The sequence below is a fragment of the Emericellopsis atlantica genome, assembly GCF_019669845.1.
Source record: "Emericellopsis atlantica unplaced genomic scaffold F5Z01scaffold_36, whole genome shotgun sequence".
Taxonomy (NCBI): domain Eukaryota; kingdom Fungi; phylum Ascomycota; class Sordariomycetes; order Hypocreales; family Bionectriaceae; genus Emericellopsis; species Emericellopsis atlantica.
Window position 1 is genome coordinate 56434 of NW_025764738.1, and position 24296 is coordinate 80729.

A 24296-nucleotide genomic window follows, 5' to 3' on the forward strand; every position below is an offset into this window, starting at 1 on the left:
TACTATATATTTTATATTTAACACGCATCAGGGGTCATTTACTATGACATCTGGCACCGCGAAAATCATTCTTATTATCCGCTGACGCCGTATCTTCCGGACTGCATAAAAATGCTCGACGGGCCATACCATGGCTCCTCCTCTTCCACCAGCCTCTCATGGCAATCACCTACAAGTGGACTTACTTACGGACAGTCAATAGTATATATGTTACAGGGCACCGTTTTAGAGCTGCAGGAGGCCCAAAATGCGATGCATCCCCTTCCACCGACTTGTTCGTAGCATCCTCAGTGACTCACATCCCGTTCTCCTCGCTTCAAAGCCGCAGGAGCATCATGCGTTGGCATCTCGCTCATCGTCAGGCTCTCGAGTAAGGCCATCATGATAGCCCGCTGACTCTTTGATGCCCATAATCCCTTGTGAGCTGGCTGGTGCGTGATCACAATGCCATCCCGCGAGTGGTCGCAGCAGAACATCCTCAGCCGCCTTGGTTCAGAGTGGCATCACCACCGCATCTTGGGGGTAAGGAGTATTCTTGGGCCCCAATCTGGCGCTTGGAACCCTTGATGGAGGGGCGTGAACATCAGAGGTCCATCAAGATGAGTGCGACCTCCCGCTGCACGCTGCGGGTGAGGCAAGCACAGCTTAATTGAATATCAAGGTGGCACCCAGTAATGCTGCAGTTGTCGGTCCCCCGACGTGATGCAGCAGCTGTGGTCTCGATCCACCAAGGCTGAAAATAAACAATGCACGGTATTGGTCAATATTATCGCCCATGTTTCCTCGTACGCACGGAGGGACAGAGGAGGCAGCCATAGGCGGGCCGTCGTTGGCGTCCCGTGGGCTAGGTTCCATTGCTTCTGAGGGGTGCGGTGGCCGCTGCGTGCTGGCCCGCTTGCCAACTCAGCACTTTGTCTGGCAGATGACCTCTGTTGATATGCAGGCCGCCGGGCGGTGAAGGCGCCGCCACGCCCAGAGGATTACCGCCGCGCTGCTGTGGTTGTGGTGGTGGTGGCGTCCTCGACGAAGGGGAAGTCGGCCAATAATCAAATCAATCCATTCATTGATTGATTTTTCGGATGCAGATTGGGATATCGCGGCGGCAATTGAGCTGCATCGCGTCTGGGTCGCACCCGTGCCGCTGGTGGCCTTTTCGGTATGAGGGTGAGGCGGGAAGCAAGTCATCATCCCACGTCTCACCTGTCAGGTGCTGAAGGAGTCCATCGTGAATATCGTTGGCCATCGTCAAGTCGTTGGCAGCAAGCAACACATGATGCACTATAGCATAGTGAGCAGTTGACGCTGCTTCGGCGCGAGGACATGGTCATATCGGTGTAATAGAACAGAGCAGGATTCGGATGGTGAGCTTGATGAATGTCAAGTTGAATCGGTTTTTGTGGCTTGGGCTGCCAATTGTGTGGCGCGGTAGTGTGCATCGCCTCATCTCAAATGCCATTGCTATCTCATTACCCTAGACGATCCAACCTCCGGCATGGATTTTAATGTTAGCTCTAATTACCATCACATTTGCTTCCGATACTTAAATATGTTTCGCGAGGCTCTGAAGTTCTTCGAAACCTCGCCGTGCTATCACTTGCCATTTCACTCTCGACGCATCATGTCATCTGCTCTCGTCCCTGAACCCCCAAATTGTTCCACACCACATCTCATTGTTGAAGCGCCACGAGGTCTAAGCGCGAGGTGTCTTCACACACGCCAATTGCTCAGCTGTGGAACTTCGAGGCATGCTTTTTAGCGTACGAGTTGCTCGTGGGTTCCGTTCGCGAGCCAAGTCGACGTCATTATGCTACATATATTAGCTTTGAGGACCAGACTCTTCTACCGGCTATCACTACATTGGAAACCTGACCCATGTCGATTATGATAAGATCTACGTGGGATGACCTATACATGCCTTGGAAGATGAGGACACCTACCTACCTCAGGAGACTTTCGATCAGCGATGCTCCAAGATCCATTTTGCCTCCTTGCCTCCCAGATAGTTGCCATCGCAGGGCTCTGAGTCAACGAGAGTCCCTGAAGCATCCCTGGCATGGCCCCAGCCAGTTTAGTGGCTATCTTGATCAACCTTGGGCTGCACGCCTATATCCTACCCGAGGCCAAGCCCCTCAAACTTAGCCACGATCGTTGTGCCATTGTGCAGCAGAAAGGGTTTCCAAATCTCATCCCGCTTAGTGAAAGAGAAGGACAACCCATTCACAAAGCTTTCTAGCCACAATGAATACGGGCGATACTCGTCCGCAAGCTCCGAGATCATCTTTTGTACCCACTGAACAGCCATGCTCTTGCGGCACGCGTAGACCCCCTTTCCATCTGTTGCCGTACTCCTGTGATCCGCACTGGCTGCTCCGACTTCCTTGCGGCTGATGACAAACACCACCGTGAGCATGTGCATGATGACTAGTCGAGACACGTGGTTCTGAGGATCGATGAATGAATTGAACTCGTCGGTGGTGAGCTGTGCGAGTTTCTCGTAGAGGTAAGAATGTAAGAGGTAGCCTAGATTATTATAAGCACACATCTCAACAACAGGGCGCGGAACGCACAGTGAGCCAAGTCAGTCGCGGCCGGCATTGCAATCTCCTGGACGAGAGCCAGTACTTCCATCTCAGCAAGGCTTTGGCAAAGAGTGGCGACGCGTCGAGCACTGGCAAGGAAGCCCTTCAACACCGCCTCATCTAGCGGCTCTGGCTGCTGCCGCGGTGGCATGAGTTCTGTAACCGTGTTGACATATGTCTTCCTTACAAAGCCGTTGAACAGCGACGTGGACCAATCCCCACCCATGTCAGGCCCGAGAATGTAGCCTACGTATTGTCAATGCTGAGACTCCGTGACATTTGTGAGAGGGGGCTACTCTACAGCCTCTGATCATAATTAAGAAGTCCGTCATGCCGTCAGCGATATAGGCGGACTGATATGTCAGGCAGAGAATAGTTCCTAGTGCGGCATCTCTGTTGGGGACAGTAGGCGGATCTCGGCGTGACAAGAACTTGTTCATCAGCTTGATCGCCTTGATGCGATGCATGAGAGCACTCTCCCTGTAGCCTTGCTCATCTAGCATCCCCAGATGAGAGGCACCAAGCCCAAGCATCGCATGGACTAGGAAGTCATACTTGTATAAATCAACCTCCATTCTTCAGCCGGCGTGGCATGTGAACGACATACCTGATGTGACATCTGCCCAACTCCTTGCCACGTCTCATCCCCCTGAGGGGGCAGCGTGGGGTATGCCGTGAGCAGAAAATGCTGGAAGAACCTGAGGTCCTGCATTTGGAAAGTTGACGGTGTTGCACTAAGCGGCCGGCCTAAAGTCCAATCTGCTTCGCGCGGTTGTGATCTCGGAGTGCTTTCATATTGGCAGTCCAGCTCTAGGCGCCTGCACTGACCGCATTCAGGAATGGCCTCGTTGCACTTGACCTTTCGTCGCTTGCAGGTGAAGCAGCCAGCCCTCGACTTTCTATGCCCTTTGCGTGGAATAGGTCGGCACTTGATGAGCTGACGCGTACCGGCGCGGTCGGGGATGGCGATCTCTTGGTCGGGCAGTGCCTCGTCGGTCATGTTGGTTTGAGGTAGATGACGCTCTCCCGGATGGCGTACGATCGAAGAGTCTATTTTCTTTCCTTTTGTATCGGTGCATCGCATAGATTGACCTTGTTCGAGGGGGGTGTTGTGATGAACTGATGATGCATGTCGAGTGTCGGTCGAGCTTGGGCCCGAAGTGGGAATGATACCAATCTTACACACCGCACATAGAGCTTCGAGAGAGCTATTTGCGTGCATCAACCACCGTCCTTGGTCCAAAGAAGAAAGGCGACGAGCTGATGTTCATCATGAGATTTGTCGATCTCGGTTTCATTTCACTTGCGTCTACATCGTCTAGAAGTCGTTTTCGTCCGCCCCCGACACAATGACATTATTCACCTTCAGCACCATGCGACACAACTGCGTCGCCAACTGCAACTGCTGCTTCTTGCCAATCAGCGGGTCGATCACGAAAGCATCCTTCATGTCGTTGTTTCCGCGGCCCATGCAGTCCACGCCCAGCTTTCCACGGCCATCAGGTCCAGCCTTCACCTGCTGACTCTTGACCTCCGCCAGTGTGGAGATGGGGTTCAGGCCGCTGTTCTCCGCCAAAGCCATGGGGACCTGGTCGAGCGCTTCGGAGAAGGCGCGCATCGCGTATTGCTCCAGGCCAGGAGTCTTGGTCGCTGCGTCCTCTACCGCCAACGAGCAAGCAATCTCGGCAGCACCACCGCCGTACACCACACGGTTGTCGCGTACAAGGTTGCGTACCACGCAAAGGGCGTCGTGGAGAGAGCGCTTGGCCTCGTCGATGATCTAGCATTGTCAGCTTCCATTACCCTCGCTTCCACCACTCTAATACTCACCATCTTGTTGCTGCCACGCACGAACACGGTGACGGCTCGTGTGTTGGCGCACTCCTCGATGACCAGCATCTTCTCTCGCGTGGTACCAAAGGTCATCTCCCTGACGGTACCGGCGCGGCCAAGCTTTTCGGCGGAGAGGTCCTCGAAACGGGGCACGATCCTGCCGTTGGTCGCAATCGCAATAAGCTCGATTTCGGGGCCGCCAACCCACCGCACGGCGGGGAGCTTGTTCTGTAGAAGCAAGTGGTTGGCCTCGTCATCGAATCCCCACTGGCAGATGGCCAAGTTGGCGCCGGTTGCCTTGATCTGGTCGATCATCTCAATGAACTTCTCCCGCTCGTAGTTCTGGAGCTTCTTGAACTCCTCGACGCTGGTAATATCAAGGTGGTGCTTGGTCTTGGGCTTGGGCGGCTCAAATGCGCAGGTCAAGATGGCAATCTTGGCGTCCTTGACCTCGTTGGGCATCTGGGGATGCGAAAAGTCCTTGTCGACAATCACACCCTTGACCAGGAGAGTGTCCTCCAGCGCACCGCCGACCTTGCCGTCAACCTTGATCAGCTCAAAGTCAACGTCTTTGCGCTCAAGATCAGCTACACTCAACACAGCATCGACGGCAATGTTGGCGAATTGATCGTGGGCTTTTGACACAATCTTGCTTCCCAAACTTGTGCGGGCAACCTTGACGAGGTTGGCCGTGTCCTCCTTGGTGAAATCGATTACGTCCGAGATCTTGTCGAGCTCTTCGCATGCGATGTCGCAGGCCTGATCGTAGCCGTCGGCAATGCGGATGGGGTGGATGCCTTTGTCGATCAAGTCGGCAGCCTGTTCGAGCATAGCGCCGGCGAGGACTACTACGCCTGTTGTGCCATCACCGATCTCGTCATCCTGGGACTTGGAGAGCTCGACCAGCAGCTTGGCTACGTGGTTGCTGATTTCCATTTGCTGCAAGATTGTGGCACCATCGTTCGTGATCGTGATATCCCCGTCGGGGGAGATGAGGATCTTGTCGAGACCGCGGGGTCCGAGGGAAGTCTTCACAATGTTTGCTACTGTGCGTGCAGATAGAATGTGTGACTTGACGGCCTCGTTTCCGAACTGGCGCTTCTTCTTCCCCTGACTGAAATGTAGTCAGTAGCCTGGTCTCGAGAGGTTCCGTGTCGGTGTGTATTCTTACTCTCTGACGACAATGAAGGGACGTCCCTGCTCATCCTTCATCACCGCCGCTAGATGAGGTCAGCATTATTCTGTGACGGCCGTCCTGCGCAGTGCTGTACCATTCGACATGTCGAGATCTGGCCCACGTTAGCTTCAATTTCACCTTCCCCGCCATGAGGGTTCTAGAGCTTACTCATGGCCATCTTGACTTTGGACCGTGTTCTTCACGAACACTAGGAATGAATGCAACGAAATAAGACAGAGACGATAGGTTCTCAGGTCTCCTCAGGGCGTTGTGAGGATGCTGGAAGCTTCGAATGGGGGTCTCTGCATCAAACCCGAATTTTTTGAATACAGCGGCAGCGGTGTCTCTGCAGCGCCGCCCGCCATCCATCAGGGGCCGCTGCAGATGCTCGTAGCGGTCGGCGGGAAATGAATAGTCCGGCGGAGTAGCTCCGATAAGACAAAAGATAAGAAGTTTGCCCCACCATCAGGCTGTGCCTGCCCAGCTTGTGCCCCTCATCGGCGTCACGACTCCAGACAAGCTCCGTTAATGGTGACTCTGAGCTGGAGCTAGATGTTGACTTTGCAAGATTTCACTTTATTTCCGCCTCAAGGTCTTCTTACACTCCTTTCCGGTTATACAACAATATTTTGAGCGTATAGACCTCTTCTTTTTCTGTATCCCGACTTTCTTCAAGCCACGTATAGCTATTCGCCCACCCACGCCCCGGAACCTCAACGGCCGACAAGCTTCAGTGCACCCATTAGCCACACCTGGCCGAGATGGCTAGCATTCAGTACGTCGACGAGTTTGAAGACGATGGCTATGACGATGACTATGAGGGCGAAGGCTATGGCGAGGAAGGCGAGATGAGTGCCGAGGACCAGGCTGCAATGACGAAGGGTACGGCCGATGTTCGCAAAGCCCTGGGGAAAGACTCAAACAAGGTCACGTTGGCGGTGATTCAAGATGCGCTATGGCACTACTTCTACGACGTAGAGAAGTCTGTGGCATATTTGAGAAAGGAGTTCGTTAACCCACGAACTACCCAGCCAGCCTCTAAGCCTCCTCCACCCAAGAAGGTTCCGGAAGGTACGTCATGTACTATGTTCTTTCCTGCTTCACGAGAGTCTCCCTGGGCATCACATGGTGCCGAAGCGGGGGGCTACGCGAGTCCGCTTGCTGCAAGTGCGCTGCCAGCTATGAGAGCTCCAGCAGTATCAAAACGCGCCTCTCTGGGCGCGTTTGACGACATGCCTTGGTTGAACACGCCACGAGATCGGCATGCGGTGTTCATGAGACCATGGCAGCCGAAAGGGGGTCTCTTGGGCGGTGGCGAGGCAGGGATGAGCAAGTTGCAAAAGCTTGCCGCAGCTAGGAAGAAGAAGCAAGACGAGAAAGGTGCCGCCGACAACACTGCTCAAGCTGAGAAAGATCTGGGAAAATTATCCCTGTCCGCAGCCCGCAAAGAGGATGAGGCGCCAGTCAATCCGCTCGCCAAGAGACAAAAGCTGTCAAAAGCCGCCGACGTGCAAGTCGGGGTACCTGAGCAGGCCGAGATCGAAAACGAGGAAGCCGGCTCTGAGCCTCCTCAAACCTTACCATCGGTTGCTGGAGAAGAATCGGTTGTGGAGCTACCCGAGCCTACGTCCGCACCTTCAGCCTTCGCGCGCACTTTGCTTGGTCCTACCCCATCGGCCCCCAGAGACCCTACGAGAAACCTGTTTCCCATGCCATACACTCTGTCCTCCCAGTACTCTGCGGACAACTTCTCTACACCCAGTCCCGACGACGTTGTGTTCGCTGCACAGTCGCAAGGTTCGAATTTTGCAAAGGCAAAATAGTTTGCTAATATTGACCTGGTCTAGCGGGCAAGAAGGCCACATCACAAGCAAAAGCCTCAGCTAAGAAAAATGAGGGGGCTCAGAAGTCTAGCGGCACAGAGCAGGCAGCTTCTGACTTGTCTGCCTTGAAGATCAACGATGCTCCTCCCCCAAAGACCAAAGGGCTCAACGTGGTGAAGGAGTTTGAGAATAGCGCTAGCAAGCGTAGCGTTAGTTTTGTTGTCGTGGGTAAGTATTCAGAAGGCATCTCACAGACCAATGAACTGACATGTGTAGGGCATGTTGACGCGGGAAAAAGTACTCTAATGGGTCGGCTGTTGACAGAACTCAAGTTTGTCGAGCAACGGACGATTGATAAATACCGTCGACAGGGCGAGAAGATTGGGAAACAGTCTTTTGCTCTGGCTTGGGTCATGGACCAGAGAAGTGACGAACGCGAACGAGGAGTGACAATCGACATTGCGACCAACCACTTTGAGACGGACGTTACAAAGTTCACCATTCTCGACGCACCAGGCCATCAGGATTTTGTGCCCAACATGATTGCCGGTGCAAGTCAGGCCGATTTCGCTGTTCTGGTCATCGATGCCAATACCGGTGCTTACGAGAAGGGGTTGAAAGGTCAGACAAGAGAACACGTCCTTCTGCTACGCAGTCTGGGTGTCCAACGACTTGTGGTGGCGATCAACAAGCTTGACATGGTGGACTGGTCTCAGGAACGATTCAATGAAATCCACCACGAGGTCACCGGCTTCCTCACAGGCCTAGGGTTTCAGGAAAAGCACGTCAGCTTCATACCCATATCGGGGTTGAATGGCGATAATACTGTCAAGCCCATCGAAAACCCGGCAGCGGCGTGGTACAAGGGCACCACGCTGATTGAAGCTTTGGAGGCGTCTGGGCCCTCAGCAGCTCGTGCTCTGCAAAAGCCCTTGAGAATGGCGATATCAGAAATCTTCCGGTCACAACAGGGCTCACAGGCCATCGGTGGACGCATAGATACCGGCACGATGCAAGTCGGCGATGTCCTTGTGATTCAGCCAAGTGGAGAAACTGCGCACATCAAGTCCATCTCGGTCGATGGCGAGACAAGAGATTGGGCTGTTGCAGGCTACAACGTCAATCTGTCGCTGACTGACATTGACCCGGTTCATATGAAGGTCGGGGATATTCTATGTCACCCACAGGATGCCATCGCTACAGGTGACTCCTTCATGATGAAGGCAATGGCATTTGATCACTTGCTGCCATCGCCAATCGACCTGCATCGTGGTCGGCTGCACGCGCCTGGTCAGATACAGAGCATCATTGCGACACTGGATAAAGCGACGGGCGAGGTGATTAAAAAGAAGCCAAAGATCGTGCAGCCAGGTGGTGTCGCGCGTGTTAAAATTAAGCTTGAAACCAAGGTACCTCTCGAAGCTGGCCAGCGGGTCGTCATTCGAAGTGGGGGAGAGACGATTGCTGCTGGATTGATAGAGTCATAAGCCGATTTATAGTCACAAAGACACTTTGGCAACACCTTGCGGGATGCACGTATGGCAGATGCTATGATCTTGAGAGCTTTCTGGCGAAAGATGGGCATCGCGTGCGCGCGGTGAAGGAAAGGAACCCCAATTGTGGTGACGCCGCGGTTTTGAACCCCACTCTCTTTGTTGCAGTGGTTTGCACTTTGGATTGCCGGGAATGTTCTCGAATGCCGGACGGACACTCGCTGAGGTCTGCCAGGCCAACAATGTCCATGTGCTATACGTGTAACGCACACAATGGCATTGGATCAGAATGTTTGAGCTATTACTTACTACAACGTGTCAATTGACCACCGTAGCCAGAAGAAAAGTGTGACGAGGTCGGGGAAGTCAGGTCGCGGCAGTAGCAAAGCGCCGGTATTTACACTGTGTTGCTCTCACCGCTGCAGTACTTAGCACGCAAAAACTGCACACAGAGACACCCGCGACCCTGAGGCTGCACAGTGCGAAAGACAGTACATGACCCTTGTCACTATCACCCCTGTCACGTGGGGCAGCGCCAGGGGGGCAGGTGGCGGCAAGGCCAGTGATGAAATGTGGCCTTTTTGTGCGGGACGTCGTTTGAGGACAGCTCAGCCTTTCGACATGAGCAGCGCTGTCGGACTTGTACATAAGACACACCTTCTTCTCCCACCAAGCTTTCGTCTTCCCATCTTCCCCCCAATCAGTCAGAACGAAGCTTGAGGACCAGGTAGAACCTCGCTTCCATCAGCACCACGTTTGCTTTCTTCTTCTTCATACTTCCTGATCGAGCCTTCCTTTCTACGTGCTTGATACACATCCCACATTTCTCCCACAATGGCGCGCTCGTCAAGGAGTACGCTGGCCTTAGGCCTGGGCCTCCTTTGTTGGATCGCCCTCCTCTTCTCCCCTCTCGCCATGGTGCAGCCTGCGGCTGCCGCCGATGAGGCAGAGAACCTGGGCACCGTTATCGGTATCGTAAGTGGACGATTCCAAGTGCTTGCAGCTTGTCCAAGATCGCTGACCATTCCTTCTACAGGATTTGGGTACCACCTACAGCTGTGTCGGTGTGATGCAAAAAGGCAAAGTCGAGATTCTTGTCAACGACCAGGGCAACCGAATTACTCCTTCATACGTCGCTTTCACCGAGGAAGAGCGTCTCGTTGGTGACTCGGCCAAGAACCAGGCCGCCGCCAACCCCTACAACACCATCTACGATGTCAAGTAAGGACACCTGCGCAGAGGAGAAGAGTCAGCACTCTAACATGGCACAGGCGTCTCATCGGTCGCAAGTTCTCGGACAAGGATGTGCAGTCTGATATGAAGCACTTCCCCTACAAGGTCGTCAACAAGGATGGCAAGCCCATTGTTCAGGTCGAGGTGAACGGCGCCCAGAAGCAGTTCACCCCCGAGGAAGTCTCAGCTATGATTCTTGGCAAGATGAAGGAGGTCGCGGAGTCGTACTTGGGCAAGAAGGTTACCCACGCCGTCGTGACGGTGCCTGCCTACTTCAACGTACGTATTGAGCCACTTGCACAGGCATAGAGACTTGCTAACGAATTTGCAGGACAACCAGCGCCAAGCCACCAAGGACGCCGGTATCATCGCCGGTCTCAACGTCCTCCGTATCGTCAACGAGCCCACCGCTGCCGCTATCGCCTACGGTCTGGACAAGACCGACGCCGAGCGTCAGATCATTGTGTACGATCTCGGCGGTGGTACTTTCGATGTGTCTCTGCTCTCCATTGACCAGGGTATCTTCGAGGTTCTGGCCACTTCTGGTGACACCCACTTGGGTGGTGAGGATTTCGACCAGCGTGTCATCAACTTCTTCGCCAAGTCTTACAACAAAAAGAACAGAGTCGACATCACCAAGGACCTCAAGGCCATGGGTAAGCTCAAGCGTGAGGCCGAAAAGGCCAAGCGTACTCTGTCTTCGCAGATGAGCACCCGCATCGAGATCGAGGCTTTCTTCGAGGGCAACGACTTCTCCGAGACTCTCACTCGCGCCAAGTTCGAGGAGCTCAACATGGACCTCTTCAAGAAGACCCTGAAGCCTGTCGAGGATGTCCTCAAGCAGGGCAACGTCAAGAAGAGCGAGATTGACGATATCGTTCTTGTCGGTGGTTCCACCCGTATTCCCAAGGTGCAGTCCCTCATTGAGGAGTACTTCAACGGAAAGAAGGCTTCCAAGGGCATCAACCCCGACGAGGCCGTGGCTTTCGGTGCCGCCGTCCAGGCCGGTGTTCTTTCTGGCGAGGAGGGTACCGAGGAGCTCGTCCTCATGGATGTCAACCCTCTTACCCTCGGTATTGAGACCACTGGTGGTGTCATGACCAAGCTGATTTCTCGCAACACTGCTATCCCTACCCAGAAGAGCCAGATCTTCTCCACCGCTGCCGACAACCAGCCCGTGGTTCTGATCCAGGTGTACGAGGGTGAGCGTGGCATGACCAAGGACAACAACATCCTCGGCAAGTTCGAGCTTACCGGCATCCCCCCTGCCCCCCGTGGTGTTCCTCAGATTGAGGTGTCTTTCAATCTCGACGCCAACGGTATTCTCAAGGTCTCTGCCCACGACAAGGGCACCGGCAAGAGCGAGAGCATCACCATCAACAACGACAAGGGCCGTCTCACCCCCGAGGAGATTGAGCGCATGGTTGCTGAGGCTGAGAAGTACGCTGAGGAGGACAAGGCCACTCGTGAGCGCATTGAGGCCCGTAACGGCCTTGAGAACTACGCCTTCAACCTCAAGAACCAGGTCAACGACGATGACGGTCTTGGCAGCAAGATTGATGACGAGGACAAGGAGACTGTAAGTGTACCATTTGACGGTTGTTGAGACACAGTGACTAACGAGTGATAGATCCTCGATGCCGTCAAGGAGACTGTCGAGTGGCTCGAGGAGAATAGTGCCGAGGCCACCACCGAGGACTTTGAGGAGCAGAAGGAGAAGCTGTCCAACGTCGCATACCCCATCACCTCCAAGATTTACGGCGGTGCCGGTGGCGAGGGTGGTGAGAGCGCGGAGGATGGCGAGTTCCACGACGAGTTGTAAAAGGAGTACATAACAACGGAATAGAGAAGGTTTGCGATTTTCGTAATGAGAGTGTTGAAAGGGGTTGTGTTACGCGTAGTACGTACGGAGTACATGCGGTGACATTGTGAATGGGCGTCTCGAGGGACTTTGGACGAGGAAGTTGGGTTTGCGCCCTGTCATGTATTCGGAGTTTATGATAGCATTAAAAGTGCTTAACGATTACCTCAGCGAAGTACTTCGTTAAAAATTCTTCTTCGATTTCTTGTTATAGAAATGTGATATTGGGCGGTGTCTGTGGACCCGCGTGCTGCTGCGTTAGGGAAAACAACAGGGGCAAACAAGATGGAGGCACTCGCCTTTGAGATCCTCATTTTCTCTCTTTCTCTCTAAGTAGGTAGACCAATCTCACTGACTTCTCACCTTAGTTTCCGCCTCTGTTCTGTGTTCCCTACCACACATTCGCTCCCTCGTCGTCCGCCCTCTCTCTCTCTCTCTCTCTCTCTCTCTCTCTCTCTCTCTCCTTGCGACCTACATTGCTCCAGACCCAAGCGGCCAAGCTGTGGTCAAGGCCTTTCCACTCTTTCGCAGCATACTTATCGACCTCTCGCTCATCGCCCGCCTCTCTATCCCCGTTTACCTTGCTGTTGGGCTCATACTGCTCCAGAGATAACCACACCCACAGCTCCGTCCGCACTTGAATCCCGACCAGTCCCGTTCAGCAATCGTCATGAGGCCCCCCCCAAGACGACCACAGCTGGCGATGAGGCTGAGAAGTTCCTGGCGGAGATTGGGGCATTTATGGCAGAAGCACGCGGGCTGTATCCCAAGGGTCACAAAAAAACACAAGCTCAGCTATCAACACGCAAGAGAACAAATTGTCCATCTCCTGGATTTGTGCGCGGAGAAGGGTATTGCCAAGGCTTGGGCTGGTCATCAATTCACCCTCTTCACCGGCGTGCAGGCGCAGACCCAGATAAGGAGACCGCCGGCTAGTCTAAGGCTCTCTGTGAGCGAGCGCTTTGACCTACAGAGATGTATCAAAGAGCATGTTTTCGTGGACAAGCTGAGACGCTTCCTCGTGGCATCGGAGCAACACCAGAACAAGTTGACTCGCGGGTCCAAAAGAGAACTCGACGACGAGGATGACTATGCCAGATCCCGATCCTCCAAGAAGGCCAAGAAGCATCGCCAGCGACCACAAGTAGATCCAGACCTGGCGTTAGCGGACGAGGATGACAACGACAGCGGCGATGAGATCAAGCAGGGGCGCAAAGTGGGAATGATATCTTCTTCAGGGAAGACGACGCAAGTTGACATGAATGTCGAGCCCCAGCACGTGAACGACAAAGACATCGATCCGCCAACTGCTGCTCTCGCAAGACTGGCCAACGAACTATTTCCCGATACTGTAGATCCTCAGCTCATGCTCACGCCGCCTGCCTCTGCAAGACATGCCAGGGTCGTGGACCGTGGTCAAGCACAAGACTTCACTGCATCCCCAACGCCCAAGGGGCGGTCCAAAGCACCATCCACGGAGCCACCAGAACGCTGGTCCGCGCCGCTGCTCAGGAATCTCGAGAGCATCGAGAGCGAAGATGACGAGACAGTGCACGGCGCAGCTGCGCATGGGGTGGATTCAGTCGAGGAGAAAGAGCCGCAGCTCGACCCAAAAGTGCTGGAGGACTTCCTCACGCTGAAGCAACAGATCCAGAACATCTCAAAGGACTCGTAGGACGAGTACAAGTAGACGCTCATTGGCCATCTGGACGACCTGGGCGCGGGAATGGCTGCCCCCTGCGCCAGTTTCGACCCCCAGCGAAACGGCTCAGCGTTGAGCCGCCTTGAGGCAGCCTTCACGTCCATCACCAAGCTCAACGCGAGGATGCCAGGAGATACGTGGGCAGAGTATCAAGCAAAGCTGCGCAAGAGTTTCTCGCAGCCCTCGATTCAGGGCATGAACTTTAACAAGCTACTCAGCAGGATCGGAAGCATTGTCTTCCTCGGCGAAGAATCGAATGTGCTCAACTATGAGCATCACAGGGATTTCGACAGATTGCGTGCGGCGGCGAAGCTATGCGTATGGCTGGCTGCAATGACCAAGGACCCTGCAGAGCGGGAGAATGGTGGATTGGCTGAGAAATGGGCACAGCACAGATTGAGGGACATTGACTACCTTGAAGAGCTGTCAAAAACGGAGGAGAGGTTCTCTGCTTTGGAAGCTTTAGAGGAGGAAGAAGCAACTGCTGCTGGGGAGACAGAGACCACACATGCAGAGATGTGAGCGTGTCTCCGGAAGGAACAGAAAAAGAAACAGCGAGGACGAACGGAAGACGAGCTATTGAATAAAGAAGTTGAGATCTAGGTAGCTTGTGTGGGTTGTCGGGGCGATGCTCAGCAATGGACTTGGTCGGATGGTACCCCATATTGACGCGGTAAATGAATGCACGTGACAGCGCGTCAAGGCACGATGCGCTGGAGCGCGACAGGCAGGGTTCTTGGTGATGACATCAATGACACATTTTTGCCCTTGAACCATTGAATGCTGTCTTAGTACTTTGAGCCATTGACTTGATTATATAACACCAGTTCCTTTGAGAAGACGCCATACTACCGGCCGACAGTCGACTGGAAAGACCTTGCTTCGTCAGACATGGCAGCGGCCAAAAGATCGGCTCCTGAGCCAGCAACTAGCTCACGCCGTCGCTCGGGACGCCTATCGAGCACGCCCAAGAAAAGCAATTACTTCGAAGATCACACAGATACGGAGAAAGATGAGGCGGAACTTGAACGGCCGAGGAAGCGTGGACGACCATCGAAAAAAGACCCCCCAAAGGTCGTCAAGCAGGAGACCGTGACGTCCGAGGAGTACCAGCAAGACGAGAACGACAATTCGGCAGAGGATGGAGAGGCCTCTGAGGAAGAATACAAAGAGACAGACGGCGGTGACGCGGAGCAGGAAGATGAAGATGACGATAATGAGGTCGACGAGGATGCGCCCATGAAAGTGACAATCATCCCACTCGAGCAGCTCCGCGACGAGGGAGGTGTCGCATACGATGATCAAAGGGTCCACAAGAACACATGCCACTTTCTCTCGGATCTCAAAGCGAACAACAAGCGAGCTTGGTTAAAATGTAATGTCTTTGTGATCCATCCTCCTCCTCCATTACTTGCCACGACAGAGTGCTGACAGGGACGACGCACACAGCACACGACGGCGAATATCGGCGCGCACTGAAAGACTGGAACACCTTTGTCGAGGCCACCACCATGACCGTCATTGAAATTGACGAGACGATCCCAGAGCTGCCCGTCAAGGACGTCAGCTTCCGCATCCACCGCGACATCCGCTTCAGCAAGGACCCGACGCCCTACAAGCCACACTTCTCCGCGGCATGGTCGCGCACGGGCCGCAAGGGGCCGTACGCGTGCTACTACATCCATCTCGAGCCGAAGCATAGCTTCATCGGGGGCGGTCTGTGGTGTCCGGAGAAGGACAGTCTCGCACGACTCAGGCGAAGCATCGATGCGAGACCGGCTCAGTGGCGGCGCGTGCTGGAGAATCCGACCTTTAAGAACGTTTTCTTCCCCAAGGTCAAGGCAGGCAAGGGCAAGGAAGATGCCCTGGTAGATGCGTTCTTTGAGAAGAACAAGGAGTATGCCCTCAAGAAGAGGCCACAGGTGAAAGAGTTCTTCACCGCAACGAAAGGGATCGACTAACGTTGCGTAGGGTTACGAGATCACACATCGCGACATCAAGCTCCTCCGGCTGAAGAGCTTCACAGTGGGCAAGAAGATTGACGAGTCCATGCTCTTGGCAGACAATGCGCAGGAACAGATTGGGGACGTGATCAGAGGCCTCGCCCCCTTTGTTGAGTTTTTGAATACCATTGTCATGCCAGACCCTGGCGCCGACAGTAGCGGTAGCGACGAAGATGGCGACCAGGAGGAGGAGGGGGAGGAGGAGGACGAACAATGAGCAGAATATGTGATACCCCTCTGATTGGAAATACTTTTGAAGTCATCGGCACAAACTGTCAGGTCCAAGAAAGCGGGACAATTCTATTCAGTAGGTCCGCGCTGGACGCCCATCTATTTACGTATGCATTCCAGTCATCATACATGTACCAAGATCACATCACCCTCTTTCACTCAAGCTGGGCCGCAACCGCAGACATTCAGCTTGGCGACACTGGGGTCGTGGTCCGAGACCTGGTCGTCGTAGTTCTGCCACGTGTTGAGATGCAGGTGCTCGTACTGCGCCTTGCGGCCGACCGAGGGGCTGATGAACATGTGGTCGAGCGCCTGGCTGTTGGCGTCAAAGAGGTAGGTGTACCTCTCGACGGGCTCCATGTCGACAACGTCCTCGAGGTCGAGCATGCCCGAGATCTCCTGGAAGGTCTGGATGGGCTTCACCTGGACAAACTCGTTAAAGTCGCCAGCAATGATGACGGCCGCCGCGGGGTTCTCGGCGAGGATGTCGGCGATGAACTCGGCGGTGATGGTGGCCTGCTCGTTGCGCTTCTCGACGCCGTTGTTGATGGGCGGGCGGGGGTCGCCGTGGAGCGTGGAAGAGCCTCCCTTGGAACCAAAGTGGACGTTGACGGTGAAAAAGGGCCGGCCGTTGCCCTTGACGGCCTTCCACTGGGCGGCCAGGGGCTTGCGGCTGTCGCTCCAGGCCGCGTTGGTCGGGTCGATGAGACCCGGGTTGTACTTGAGCGTGGGGCCCGCGAGGACCTCGTTGGCGTCGTCGACGCCGCCGGGATTCAGGTCCATGGGCTCGACAGACTCCGGGCGGTAGAGGTAGGCGACGCGGATGTTGCCGCCGGGCACACCGCCGTCCTGCTTGTCCTTGGGCGAGATCTCGAGGAAGTCGTAGACGACGCCAGACTGCTTCTCAATCTCGGCAGAGAGCGTGGAGAGGGTGAGGTTTCCGCTGACAACACCGTCGTCCGTCTCGCCGGAGTTGTCGAGCACCTCCTGTAGGAAGATGACGTCGGGCGTGAGCATCTTGTCCACAATCTGTGCAGCGGTGGCGGGCATGAGCTTCGAGTCGGGAGCCAGGTTGCGAGCATTGTAGTTGGCAAAGGTCAACCCGCGGCAGGTCTTGTCCGACTCAAAGGAGACGGCATCGTACTCGCTGCTGGACTCGTTGACTGTGGCGACAGCGGTCAGAGGGAGGATGCGGTAGAAGCCGAAGGCCTGGTAGACGAGACCGGTGATGTCGCCAAGGAAGTCGCCCATCTTGGTGTCGTCCGGGTTGCTGGAGCCGTCTGTGGGGCTGCCGATGATGATGGCCTCTGGGTTGGCATCAGGACCATCGAGGACAGTCAGACCACCATGGTCGTTGAGGCCGGTGACGTTCCAGTCACCACGGACCCAGACATCGCCATACTGGTTAGGGCGACCGATCTGGTAGGCGTCCTTGATGGTCAAGAGCTGACCGACAAGACTCTCCCAAAAGTCCAGCCCGTACGTCTCAATGTCGAGCTCTGGGTTGGCAGTCGAGAGGCGGGCGACGTCGTTGGGGACGCCAAAGACATCGCCCTCGTCCAGCGAGGAGTACTTCTCGGTGGGCGGCGAAGGGGTATCGACACCAATGACCCAGGGCTTGACCTCATTGTCGGACGACTGCACCTTGACGTTGGTGGGGGACTGGAGCTGGGTCAGGTAGGGGTACAGGTTGTTGCTCCTGCGCTTGTCAGCGGCCGTTCATCAGGTAGGTAGCTTGGCTTCCAGCTGGCCACATACCTGTACTCTGAGACCTTGCCATCCAGAGTGATAATGTCGCCAACGGCAACCAGAGGCCGCACAGTGCTACCATAGACGAAGAGGCCCTCTGAGGTGGCCGGGTCGTCGTCAGGGTCCGTGGACCGCAAGAAGATGCCATTCTGGTTGATGGCCGTGACGAGGCCCTCGACGTCCGTGACGGACTGGCCTTGGAGAGGCGAGAGGAAGGTCTTGCCGTTTATCTCGGCAATGGAGACGGCAGACACGGCGCTGACCGCCGCAGCGAGGGTCGCGACGACCTTGGAGACAGACATTGCGATGAGGGGACCAGGGTGTGACCTTGGAGCTCAAGGAAGGGGTCGGTCAACAGGAGGCGGGCTCCCACGTCCTACTTATCGACTATGCGAAAATCATTCTGCTTTTTTTCCCCCTCACAACGACGAGAACGGGCGCGACCAGACAGCGCCATGCAGCTCAAAGGGTCCTCGCTAGGGCGTCCTGGCTGCCTGCCCTTGTCGATACATGTTGACCACGTTGATGGAGCAGCGAGACGCAGTTGGCTCGACGTCGATGCTATCGGGATCTCTGGGCGCTCGGCGACTAGCCGTTGGTGGAAGGTCGCAAGACGCGCCCAATTCGCCCCGCCCATTGGCCAGATTCCCGCAGAAGGCAGATGAACAAGGGGCCAGTCATCCATGCTTCACGTGCGCGCAGGGCCTTCTGCGTCTCTGGGTGTGTCTTGGCTAGATAGGTGATGAGCGCTTTGTCGGAGGACGCCGTGAGGCTCACTCAGAGTGCTGTTTGTCACTGCTAGCATTTTTGTTTACCAGATTACCCTGCACTCAGGGCACGCAAACACGTGGGTCAGACAGGATGAATATGATGCATTCGACAACGCGTAGCAGAGGCAGATTGGAGGGAAACAATTAATCTTATTTATTACTCAATCGATATTGTTTTCTTAACTTAATGTTAATCCAAGCACGTGGCCAGGAGCAGCACGTGCTACGTACATGGTTGACCGCATGCCACTGCCAAGTCTAGAATCTTGCGAGATCACCCGCCTTGCATTTACTACTTAGTCCAGAAATGCGGCTAAATTGTAGGAAGAAGGGGTGAACGCCCACTGCGGGCAGGTTCTCATAAAGTCATTGTCGTTGATCACTATATACGCTCGGGAAATCTTCTTTCTGCAAGCTCTACTCGCACGAGTCAATGCTCGTTTTGTCTTCCAAGCAACGCTACCCATTACCCAACGCTCTGAATGGTATAGATGCTCTCCTGCCAGCATGTGTCGTCTCCCCCTTCTGCTGACAGTCATCACGCCAGACCTGTCCTGGCCCGGACGTGGCAGAGGCCAAGTGCGCCTCGCAACCGCTCTGTATGCGCTCTCTAGCAGTCCATTATCACATGTACGTACGTACTCGTCCATGGCTGATGATACCCGTCGCCCATCTCGAATGGCCGTCGGCCCCAGAAATGCAATGCAAAAACGCCAGATAGCTCCAAGACACCGAAAATCAACAGTGCCTGCCAGCTGTGCAGGTGATAAACTGATGTGAGGATCCAAGAAAAAGCCTTTTAGGTTGTAGCCGACTGGGGAGCAAAGTGAGCGCTGCTCCTGTGCGTGTGAGCGCGCGCACGAGTTTATGGCGCGTGTTTTTTCTTTGTTTCGCGCAGCAATTGACGCCAGTGTGTTGTAAGTCTTCATGTACGTCTGGATGGGGCGACTCAGCCCTTGCTTGAGCTGGCGACCGCCTCTTGTCTTGATTTGCCCTTGTCGCCGTCATTTGATTGCTCAAGGTCCCGGTATAGATTGTGCTCGTAGATGTAGCTCACGATCTCGTCGGGGATCCTGGGACGCAGTGTTAGCTGGTGACATGGCGAGGACCGCAGACAAGCAGATACTCACAAATAGTCTATGCTCATGTCTCGCTTCAGCAGTAGTCGTACTTTGGTGCTGCTAATGTCATTCGTCACCACCTGGCGAATGACATGGATGTTCTTCTCGTAGGCGCGCAGGCTCGCCAACGCCGAGTCCAGCTCTGTGCCGGTGCGCTCCAGCACGAACACGCCGTAGGTGCCCAGGATGTGGTCAATGTCCTTGGGGGCCCAGAGGTCGGGAGTGCTGAGAGTCTGGATCAGGTCTGCCCCCGCGAGGAGCACAATCTTGGCCTTTTTGCGCGTGCCATCCTCGCACTCCACGCCGCCCATCACTTCGTTGATCTCGTAGTCAAAGTGATCAAGGACGTGCGCGGTCGGGATGTAGGTGGGCGACTCGCCCTCCCACGGGTCAACCATGAGCCATTTCGAACCGTGCTCTGTGCCCAGCTCGCACATGCGGATGCGGTGGTGCGCGGGTGCGAGGCCCTTCTTTTTGTAAGCGTCAGACACGACTGAGAGATATCCGCCGATCACATCGAAGCCTGCGAACCGTACTCTTGTCAGTCGAGCCGAAGATACAGGGTAGGTGGGTGGGATGTGTGAACAAACCTTCATTGCGGGCGTGATCGCGAGCCATGGGAAACATGCGCAAATGGAGGTACGTGATAGGCGAAACTAGAAACATCCGTCAGAACAGGCGTTCTCCAATAAGGGTGGTGATGGGTGTCGTACAAGAACCGCATGCGACGAGCACGAGGGGCGTCCGACCGGCCTCGCATGTGCGCTTGAGCCGGTGCGTGGGAAATGTGTACCCCTCGGGGGTCATTCGCTTGACATATTCGTAGTCGGCAGCCATCGTGGCTGCTGTCGTCGTCGCAGTCGCTATTAATTGAGAAGAGGAATGCGTAGGACTAGGGACGGGTAGAGATGCAGTAAAGACCTCGTCGTCACGAGGTCGGTTCCTGACGTGGATGACTGATGGCAGCGGCGGCGGCGGCGGTTCGGAGATTCGGCCGGCTCGAGGGACCTCTCACGTTGGTTGCGTGCGTATGTGCGTGCGGTACTGACAGCGGCAGCAGGATGTTGGTGGAGGAGGGACAGACCGGTAGGCGATGGAGGGGTAATAATTAACCAGTCGAGTCGAGTCGGGGCTCTCGAGTCGACGTCGTCGGAAACGGTTGTCCGCGCGCGCTGTCAGCGGTGGTCGTCGTAGTGCAGAGCGAACTTGTAGCTCAAAATACAGTCAATTGCCCGGTTGAAAGGATGAGGCAAACAGTTTGGAAAGAGGAGACTCGTAGAAGGCCTCGGAAGAGGCAACAAAATTGACTTTGGCGCTGGGCCAGACTGGCTTCTCTACCTCAGGGATCTGACTAGGATCATGCCCGACCCGGTGCCAGGACAGTTCTTCAGTGGCTGTGCAATTGCAGTACAGCGGACATGGAGGCACTGGAGGGTTAGCTGCCCACGGGTAAAGACAAGTCGATCGCTGCACAAGCCAGGCCCCTCACTGCTGAGCAGTGTGTTTTATTGTTACTGACACAATGCTGAGACAAGCTAATACCCTATTTTCACCTTTTATACTTGTCGTTTTTTGATCAATCATTACAAGCAGTCAATGGAGGAAAAGTCCGGTCTCCCCAGGGTGCCTTTGCCGATCGCGCACAGCACGTCTCATTCTGCCAGCACGTTTCTCCCGCAATGACGCGATCTTCGTAGTCCGGTCCTCGGGGGGCGACATGCAGCAAATATGCTTCCAAGAAGACTAGACTGGGATGCAAAATGCCTCGCGCAGCTTTCATGAAATCTACTACGTACTGCAATTGTAGAGGCTGCTTGCGTTGGATCGTGCCATTTCGTACCAGACCCTGGACTCATGGGCGTTCGTACCACGTATGCGCACCATACATGCTTGCGTCAGAGAAGTCTGGCCCCTCCGCGGCTCCGCCGTGTCAGCTTGCAGCATTTGGGTGAGACATGCAGCGTTTGGCTGGTGGAATTGGGCAGTAGAATCACGGCGTGCATATTGACAAGAGCTTGTTAATCAGGTGACCTCAGTCGGATGCCAGGGCAGTCAAGTTCATTATGACCGTCAATTGACGATTGGGTGGACTTAATGAAATATCATTCGATAACATCGGGTATATACAGTCAAGATGTGTAATTTGCTCCTTCACAAAGAGCCCCCCCGGTTGCTGAAAAGAAGATAACTCAAGGATCGGTCGTGATCATATACCCAGCCGGAACGCCTCTAACCCCCTTGAGGTGACTCCAAAATAGTGAGCAAGTCACAAAGCTCCAGAATGTCAAACCCTGCTTCCATCGCTTGTCGTGATGCGTTAGTATCCATACCCGCGATTCTGCTGGGACTCTACATCGTATCCATTCGACGGGCCGCGTTGGCTTTGCGGCGTGGCAGAGCGACCATAACCCTGAGGAGTCATGGGCCTCATGGCCTGCTGTGGTCCCGGTCGGTTGAAGTAGTCTGCTGACGTGTCCATTGGAGCGGTCATGTTTCTCTGCGGAGGCTGGAAGGGCCCTCGTGGGGGCACCGGTCCCGTGGCGCTCCTCATGGGCATGGGCTGTTGTCGTTGCGCAGCAGGCGGGCCTCCATGGTATGTGCTGACGGAGGGCGCGGGACTCGCACGACCATCTGCGCCGTACGCATCGAACCTTGGGCCTGGACCAGGCCTCTGCTGTGCTTGGGGTGGCGCTGGACCACCTCGGTTCGGGTTGTATGCGTTGTACAGGTTTGGCCCCGGGCTGGCCCGCACATGCTCATCGCGGCCGTACGTGGGTGCAGGGCTTTCAGCCATTGGTGTACGCGCTGACGAGGTCGAGTTGGAGGCAGCATGGCCCATGCCAGCATACGCGCCAAACGTCCTCGCCGACGCCGGGGTGCCCGGGTGGGAAGGGGGAAAGATGTTGCCCGGAGGAGTGACCGCAGGCAGCGAAGGTACGGTTGGCGTGGGAGACGGCGGTCGCCCTTGTCCCATGTCGGCAGCGGAACCAAGCAGAGACGCTTTAGATGTGTAGCTGTGATCAGTGGCTGTGGAAGCCATTGTTGCTGAGCGCGATGGCATGAGTCTTCGTTGCTGGGCCATGCTGTTCAGCTCGATGCCTCCTGGACTGGCGGGCCGTGAAGAGTACGCTGGCAAAGTCGTCATCGTCTCGTTGCGGTTGAGCATGGGCATCTGTGGCAGCGAGTCCTCCTTGGACGGCAAGGGTCCAGCTGCAACGATGTTGGGCAGCGTCGGGAGCGTGCCCATGCGTTCGAGAGGCGCCACCTGTCCGCCGTCCTTAGCGGCCTTGAGCTCAGCCTGTATCTGTCGGTGCTGTCCCTTTGCCAGCGCCTTGTTGACCTTCTTGGTCACAATCTGCTTGAGCTTCTTGTTGACCTTGCGCGCACAGTAGCCAGAGAGACCACCATCTGAGCGGGGAATCCAGTGCCACAGGAAGAAGACATAGCACAGCACAGCCGCAATGAAGAAGATGACCGAGATGGCCCAAAGAATGAATGTCCAGCCCATGGCCGTCAATACGAGGGCCTGCTGGTAGTCCTCTTTGTACAGGGCGCCGATCTTCTCGAAGAAACCGATGAAGGATTCGCCGGCATTGCCCGGACTGACAGCCAATTTACTCTCGTAGACAGCTTTGAAGGTGAAGGCATTGACAACCTGGCGGGGACCAGAGAGCAGCAGCACGCGGATCCAAGCTGGACATTTGTTATTAGCGCTGGCTGACATGACAGACTGCTGGAGACATGGAGGATGACCAACCTTTGAGACTGAAATATGTGAACAAGGCCGTGTACTCAGCACCCTGCTTGGATTTTGTGAGCTCCGCAAAGACCAGAAACCGTTTGAAGCCCTGGCCCTCGCCAAAGCGGATCGATTCCCAACGCACGGCCAACGGGTCGAGGTAGCATTCGGCCACATTGCCACGCTTCATGACGCGCATCGCGCGCCATGCCTCATAGCCTAGGTTGACGAATGAGAGGAGGATACAAGCCGTAAAGATCCATTTCGAGATAGAAAGGTCGATACCCGGCTTGATTGACCCTGACCATTGGTCAAAGATGAGCAAATTGACGGCGATGAAGCTGTCAAGCCCATAGACGACAATGGAGGAGACAAGCATCATCAACAACCAGAAGTAGGCAAAGCCTGGTCCGCATCCTCGCGCTTTGAAGTCGCTCAAACTGATGTACTCCCACTTCTGATCCGTGAGCTCCCCCGACGTCTCCTTCTTGCTGTGCTTAAAGAGACCCATTGCAACGATTGATGGAAAAGAGAGAGATATGCCGAGATGTGTCCAAGATGTATCGGCGTTGACGTGCGATTATAAGTGAGCGTAGCGGTCGGACCTGCCGTGAGCACCAGTCTTTCTCGCCTGCGAGTAGACTGTGCTGCGCTTCGCCCTTTGAACGGCGCGACTTGGTCGATTCAGGCGGACTGTCAATCGTTCGATTCCGCGGTGGCGAAAGAGTGTCAATTGCTGGTGTCGAGAATGCCCCAAGTCACCAGACGGTCAAGTGATACTGAATGTTGAGTCAAGTCGGCCCTTGGATTCGACGAAAACGCGTCGGCAAGCAGCGACACAAGTGTCCAACGAGCGGCGCCTATGTTGTTTGCAGACAATTGTAGTAAAGGGCTCGGGGCTCCAGTCGTGCGTGTATCAGCCTGTCGGGAACGGTACATCCGTCGGCGGCAGCTGTGCGTTGAAGTGTTGTTAAGGAAAGGC

General features: G+C 55.1%; 10 protein-coding genes across 10 annotated transcripts; 4 read left to right on the top strand and 6 right to left on the bottom strand.

Annotated features, from left to right (window-relative positions):
• Positions 1-2110: 2110 nt before the first annotated feature.
• F5Z01DRAFT_629404 (uncharacterized protein) lies at positions 2111-3579 on the bottom strand (the record flags this gene model as incomplete). The annotated part of the gene is made up of 4 exons (XM_046261663.1): positions 2111-2520; positions 2568-2825; positions 2881-3133; positions 3187-3579. The coding sequence occupies 4 exons, from the start codon at positions 3577-3579 to the stop codon at positions 2111-2113; spliced, it is 1314 nt and encodes a 437-aa protein (XP_046114371.1).
• Positions 3580-3897: 318 nt separating this feature from the next.
• On the bottom strand, positions 3898-5624 carry F5Z01DRAFT_683853 (chaperonin Cpn60/TCP-1 family; the record flags this gene model as incomplete). The annotated part of the gene is made up of 3 exons (XM_046265888.1): positions 3898-4359; positions 4410-5526; positions 5584-5624. 3 exons carry the CDS (start codon positions 5622-5624, stop codon positions 3898-3900), a joined length of 1620 nt encoding a protein of 539 aa, XP_046114372.1.
• Positions 5625-6350: 726 nt separating this feature from the next.
• On the top strand, positions 6351-8899 carry F5Z01DRAFT_640202 (elongation factor Tu GTP binding domain-containing protein; the record flags this gene model as incomplete). Its single annotated transcript, XM_046262508.1, has 3 exons — positions 6351-7386; positions 7437-7640; positions 7689-8899. The coding sequence occupies 3 exons, from the start codon at positions 6351-6353 to the stop codon at positions 8897-8899; spliced, it is 2451 nt and encodes an 816-aa protein (XP_046114373.1).
• Positions 8900-9739: 840 nt separating this feature from the next.
• On the top strand, positions 9740-12362 carry F5Z01DRAFT_694040 (hsp70-like protein; the record flags this gene model as incomplete). Its single annotated transcript, XM_046266236.1, has 5 exons — positions 9740-9880; positions 9942-10126; positions 10177-10417; positions 10470-11717; positions 11769-12362. The coding sequence occupies 5 exons, from the start codon at positions 9740-9742 to the stop codon at positions 11958-11960; spliced, it is 2007 nt and encodes a 668-aa protein (XP_046114374.1). The 3' UTR covers positions 11961-12362.
• Positions 12363-13725: 1363 nt separating this feature from the next.
• F5Z01DRAFT_694048 (uncharacterized protein) lies at positions 13726-14440 on the top strand (the record flags this gene model as incomplete). Its single annotated transcript, XM_046266237.1, has 1 exon — positions 13726-14440. One exon carries the CDS (start codon positions 13726-13728, stop codon positions 14221-14223), a length of 498 nt encoding a protein of 165 aa, XP_046114375.1. The 3' UTR covers positions 14224-14440.
• A 152-nt stretch (positions 14441-14592) lies between these two features.
• F5Z01DRAFT_629381 (uncharacterized protein) lies at positions 14593-15921 on the top strand (the record flags this gene model as incomplete). Its single annotated transcript, XM_046261660.1, has 4 exons — positions 14593-14743; positions 14819-15076; positions 15151-15623; positions 15673-15921. 4 exons carry the CDS (start codon positions 14593-14595, stop codon positions 15919-15921), a joined length of 1131 nt encoding a protein of 376 aa, XP_046114376.1.
• A 173-nt stretch (positions 15922-16094) lies between these two features.
• F5Z01DRAFT_629362 (Endonuclease/exonuclease/phosphatase) lies at positions 16095-17986 on the bottom strand (the record flags this gene model as incomplete). Its single annotated transcript, XM_046261657.1, has 2 exons — positions 16095-17634; positions 17694-17986. 2 exons carry the CDS (start codon positions 17984-17986, stop codon positions 16095-16097), a joined length of 1833 nt encoding a protein of 610 aa, XP_046114377.1.
• A 619-nt stretch (positions 17987-18605) lies between these two features.
• On the bottom strand, positions 18606-19683 carry F5Z01DRAFT_363408 (uncharacterized protein). Its single transcript, XM_046259313.1, has 2 exons — positions 19626-19683; positions 18606-19527 (listed from the first exon to the last, which is right to left on the bottom strand). The coding sequence occupies exon 2, from the start codon at positions 19381-19383 to the stop codon at positions 18751-18753; it is 633 nt and encodes a 210-aa protein (XP_046114378.1). The 5' UTR covers positions 19384-19527; positions 19626-19683; the 3' UTR covers positions 18606-18750.
• Positions 19319-20673, bottom strand: F5Z01DRAFT_362865 (uncharacterized protein). The gene is made up of 4 exons (XM_046259312.1): positions 20289-20673; positions 20166-20231; positions 19585-20098; positions 19319-19527 (listed from the first exon to the last, which is right to left on the bottom strand). Exons 1-4 carry the CDS (start codon positions 20410-20412, stop codon positions 19404-19406), a joined length of 828 nt encoding a protein of 275 aa, XP_046114379.1. The 5' UTR covers positions 20413-20673; the 3' UTR covers positions 19319-19403.
• A 1219-nt stretch (positions 20674-21892) lies between these two features.
• Positions 21893-23825, bottom strand: F5Z01DRAFT_629343 (uncharacterized protein; the record flags this gene model as incomplete). Its single annotated transcript, XM_046261655.1, has 2 exons — positions 21893-23268; positions 23333-23825. 2 exons carry the CDS (start codon positions 23823-23825, stop codon positions 21893-21895), a joined length of 1869 nt encoding a protein of 622 aa, XP_046114380.1.
• Positions 23826-24296: the final 471 nt, after the last annotated feature.

What these genes read in the sequence shown, in the direction of transcription:
- F5Z01DRAFT_363408 (XM_046259313.1), bottom strand. Translation starts at nt 19,383, where the DNA reads ATGAAGACTTACAACACACTGGCGTCAATTGCTGCGCGAAACAAAGAA.
- F5Z01DRAFT_362865 (XM_046259312.1), bottom strand. Translation starts at nt 20,412, where the DNA reads ATGGCTGCCGACTACGAATATGTCAAGCGAATGACCCCCGAGGGGTAC. An exon ending in GCTCGTCGCATGCGGTTCTT is followed by an intron (nt 20,232 to 20,288) that starts GTACGACACCCA and finishes GGATGTTTCTAG; the next exon opens with TTTCGCCTATCACGTACCTC. An exon ending in CGATCACGCCCGCAATGAAG is followed by an intron (nt 20,099 to 20,165) that starts GTTTGTTCACAC and finishes TACGGTTCGCAG; the next exon opens with GCTTCGATGTGATCGGCGGA.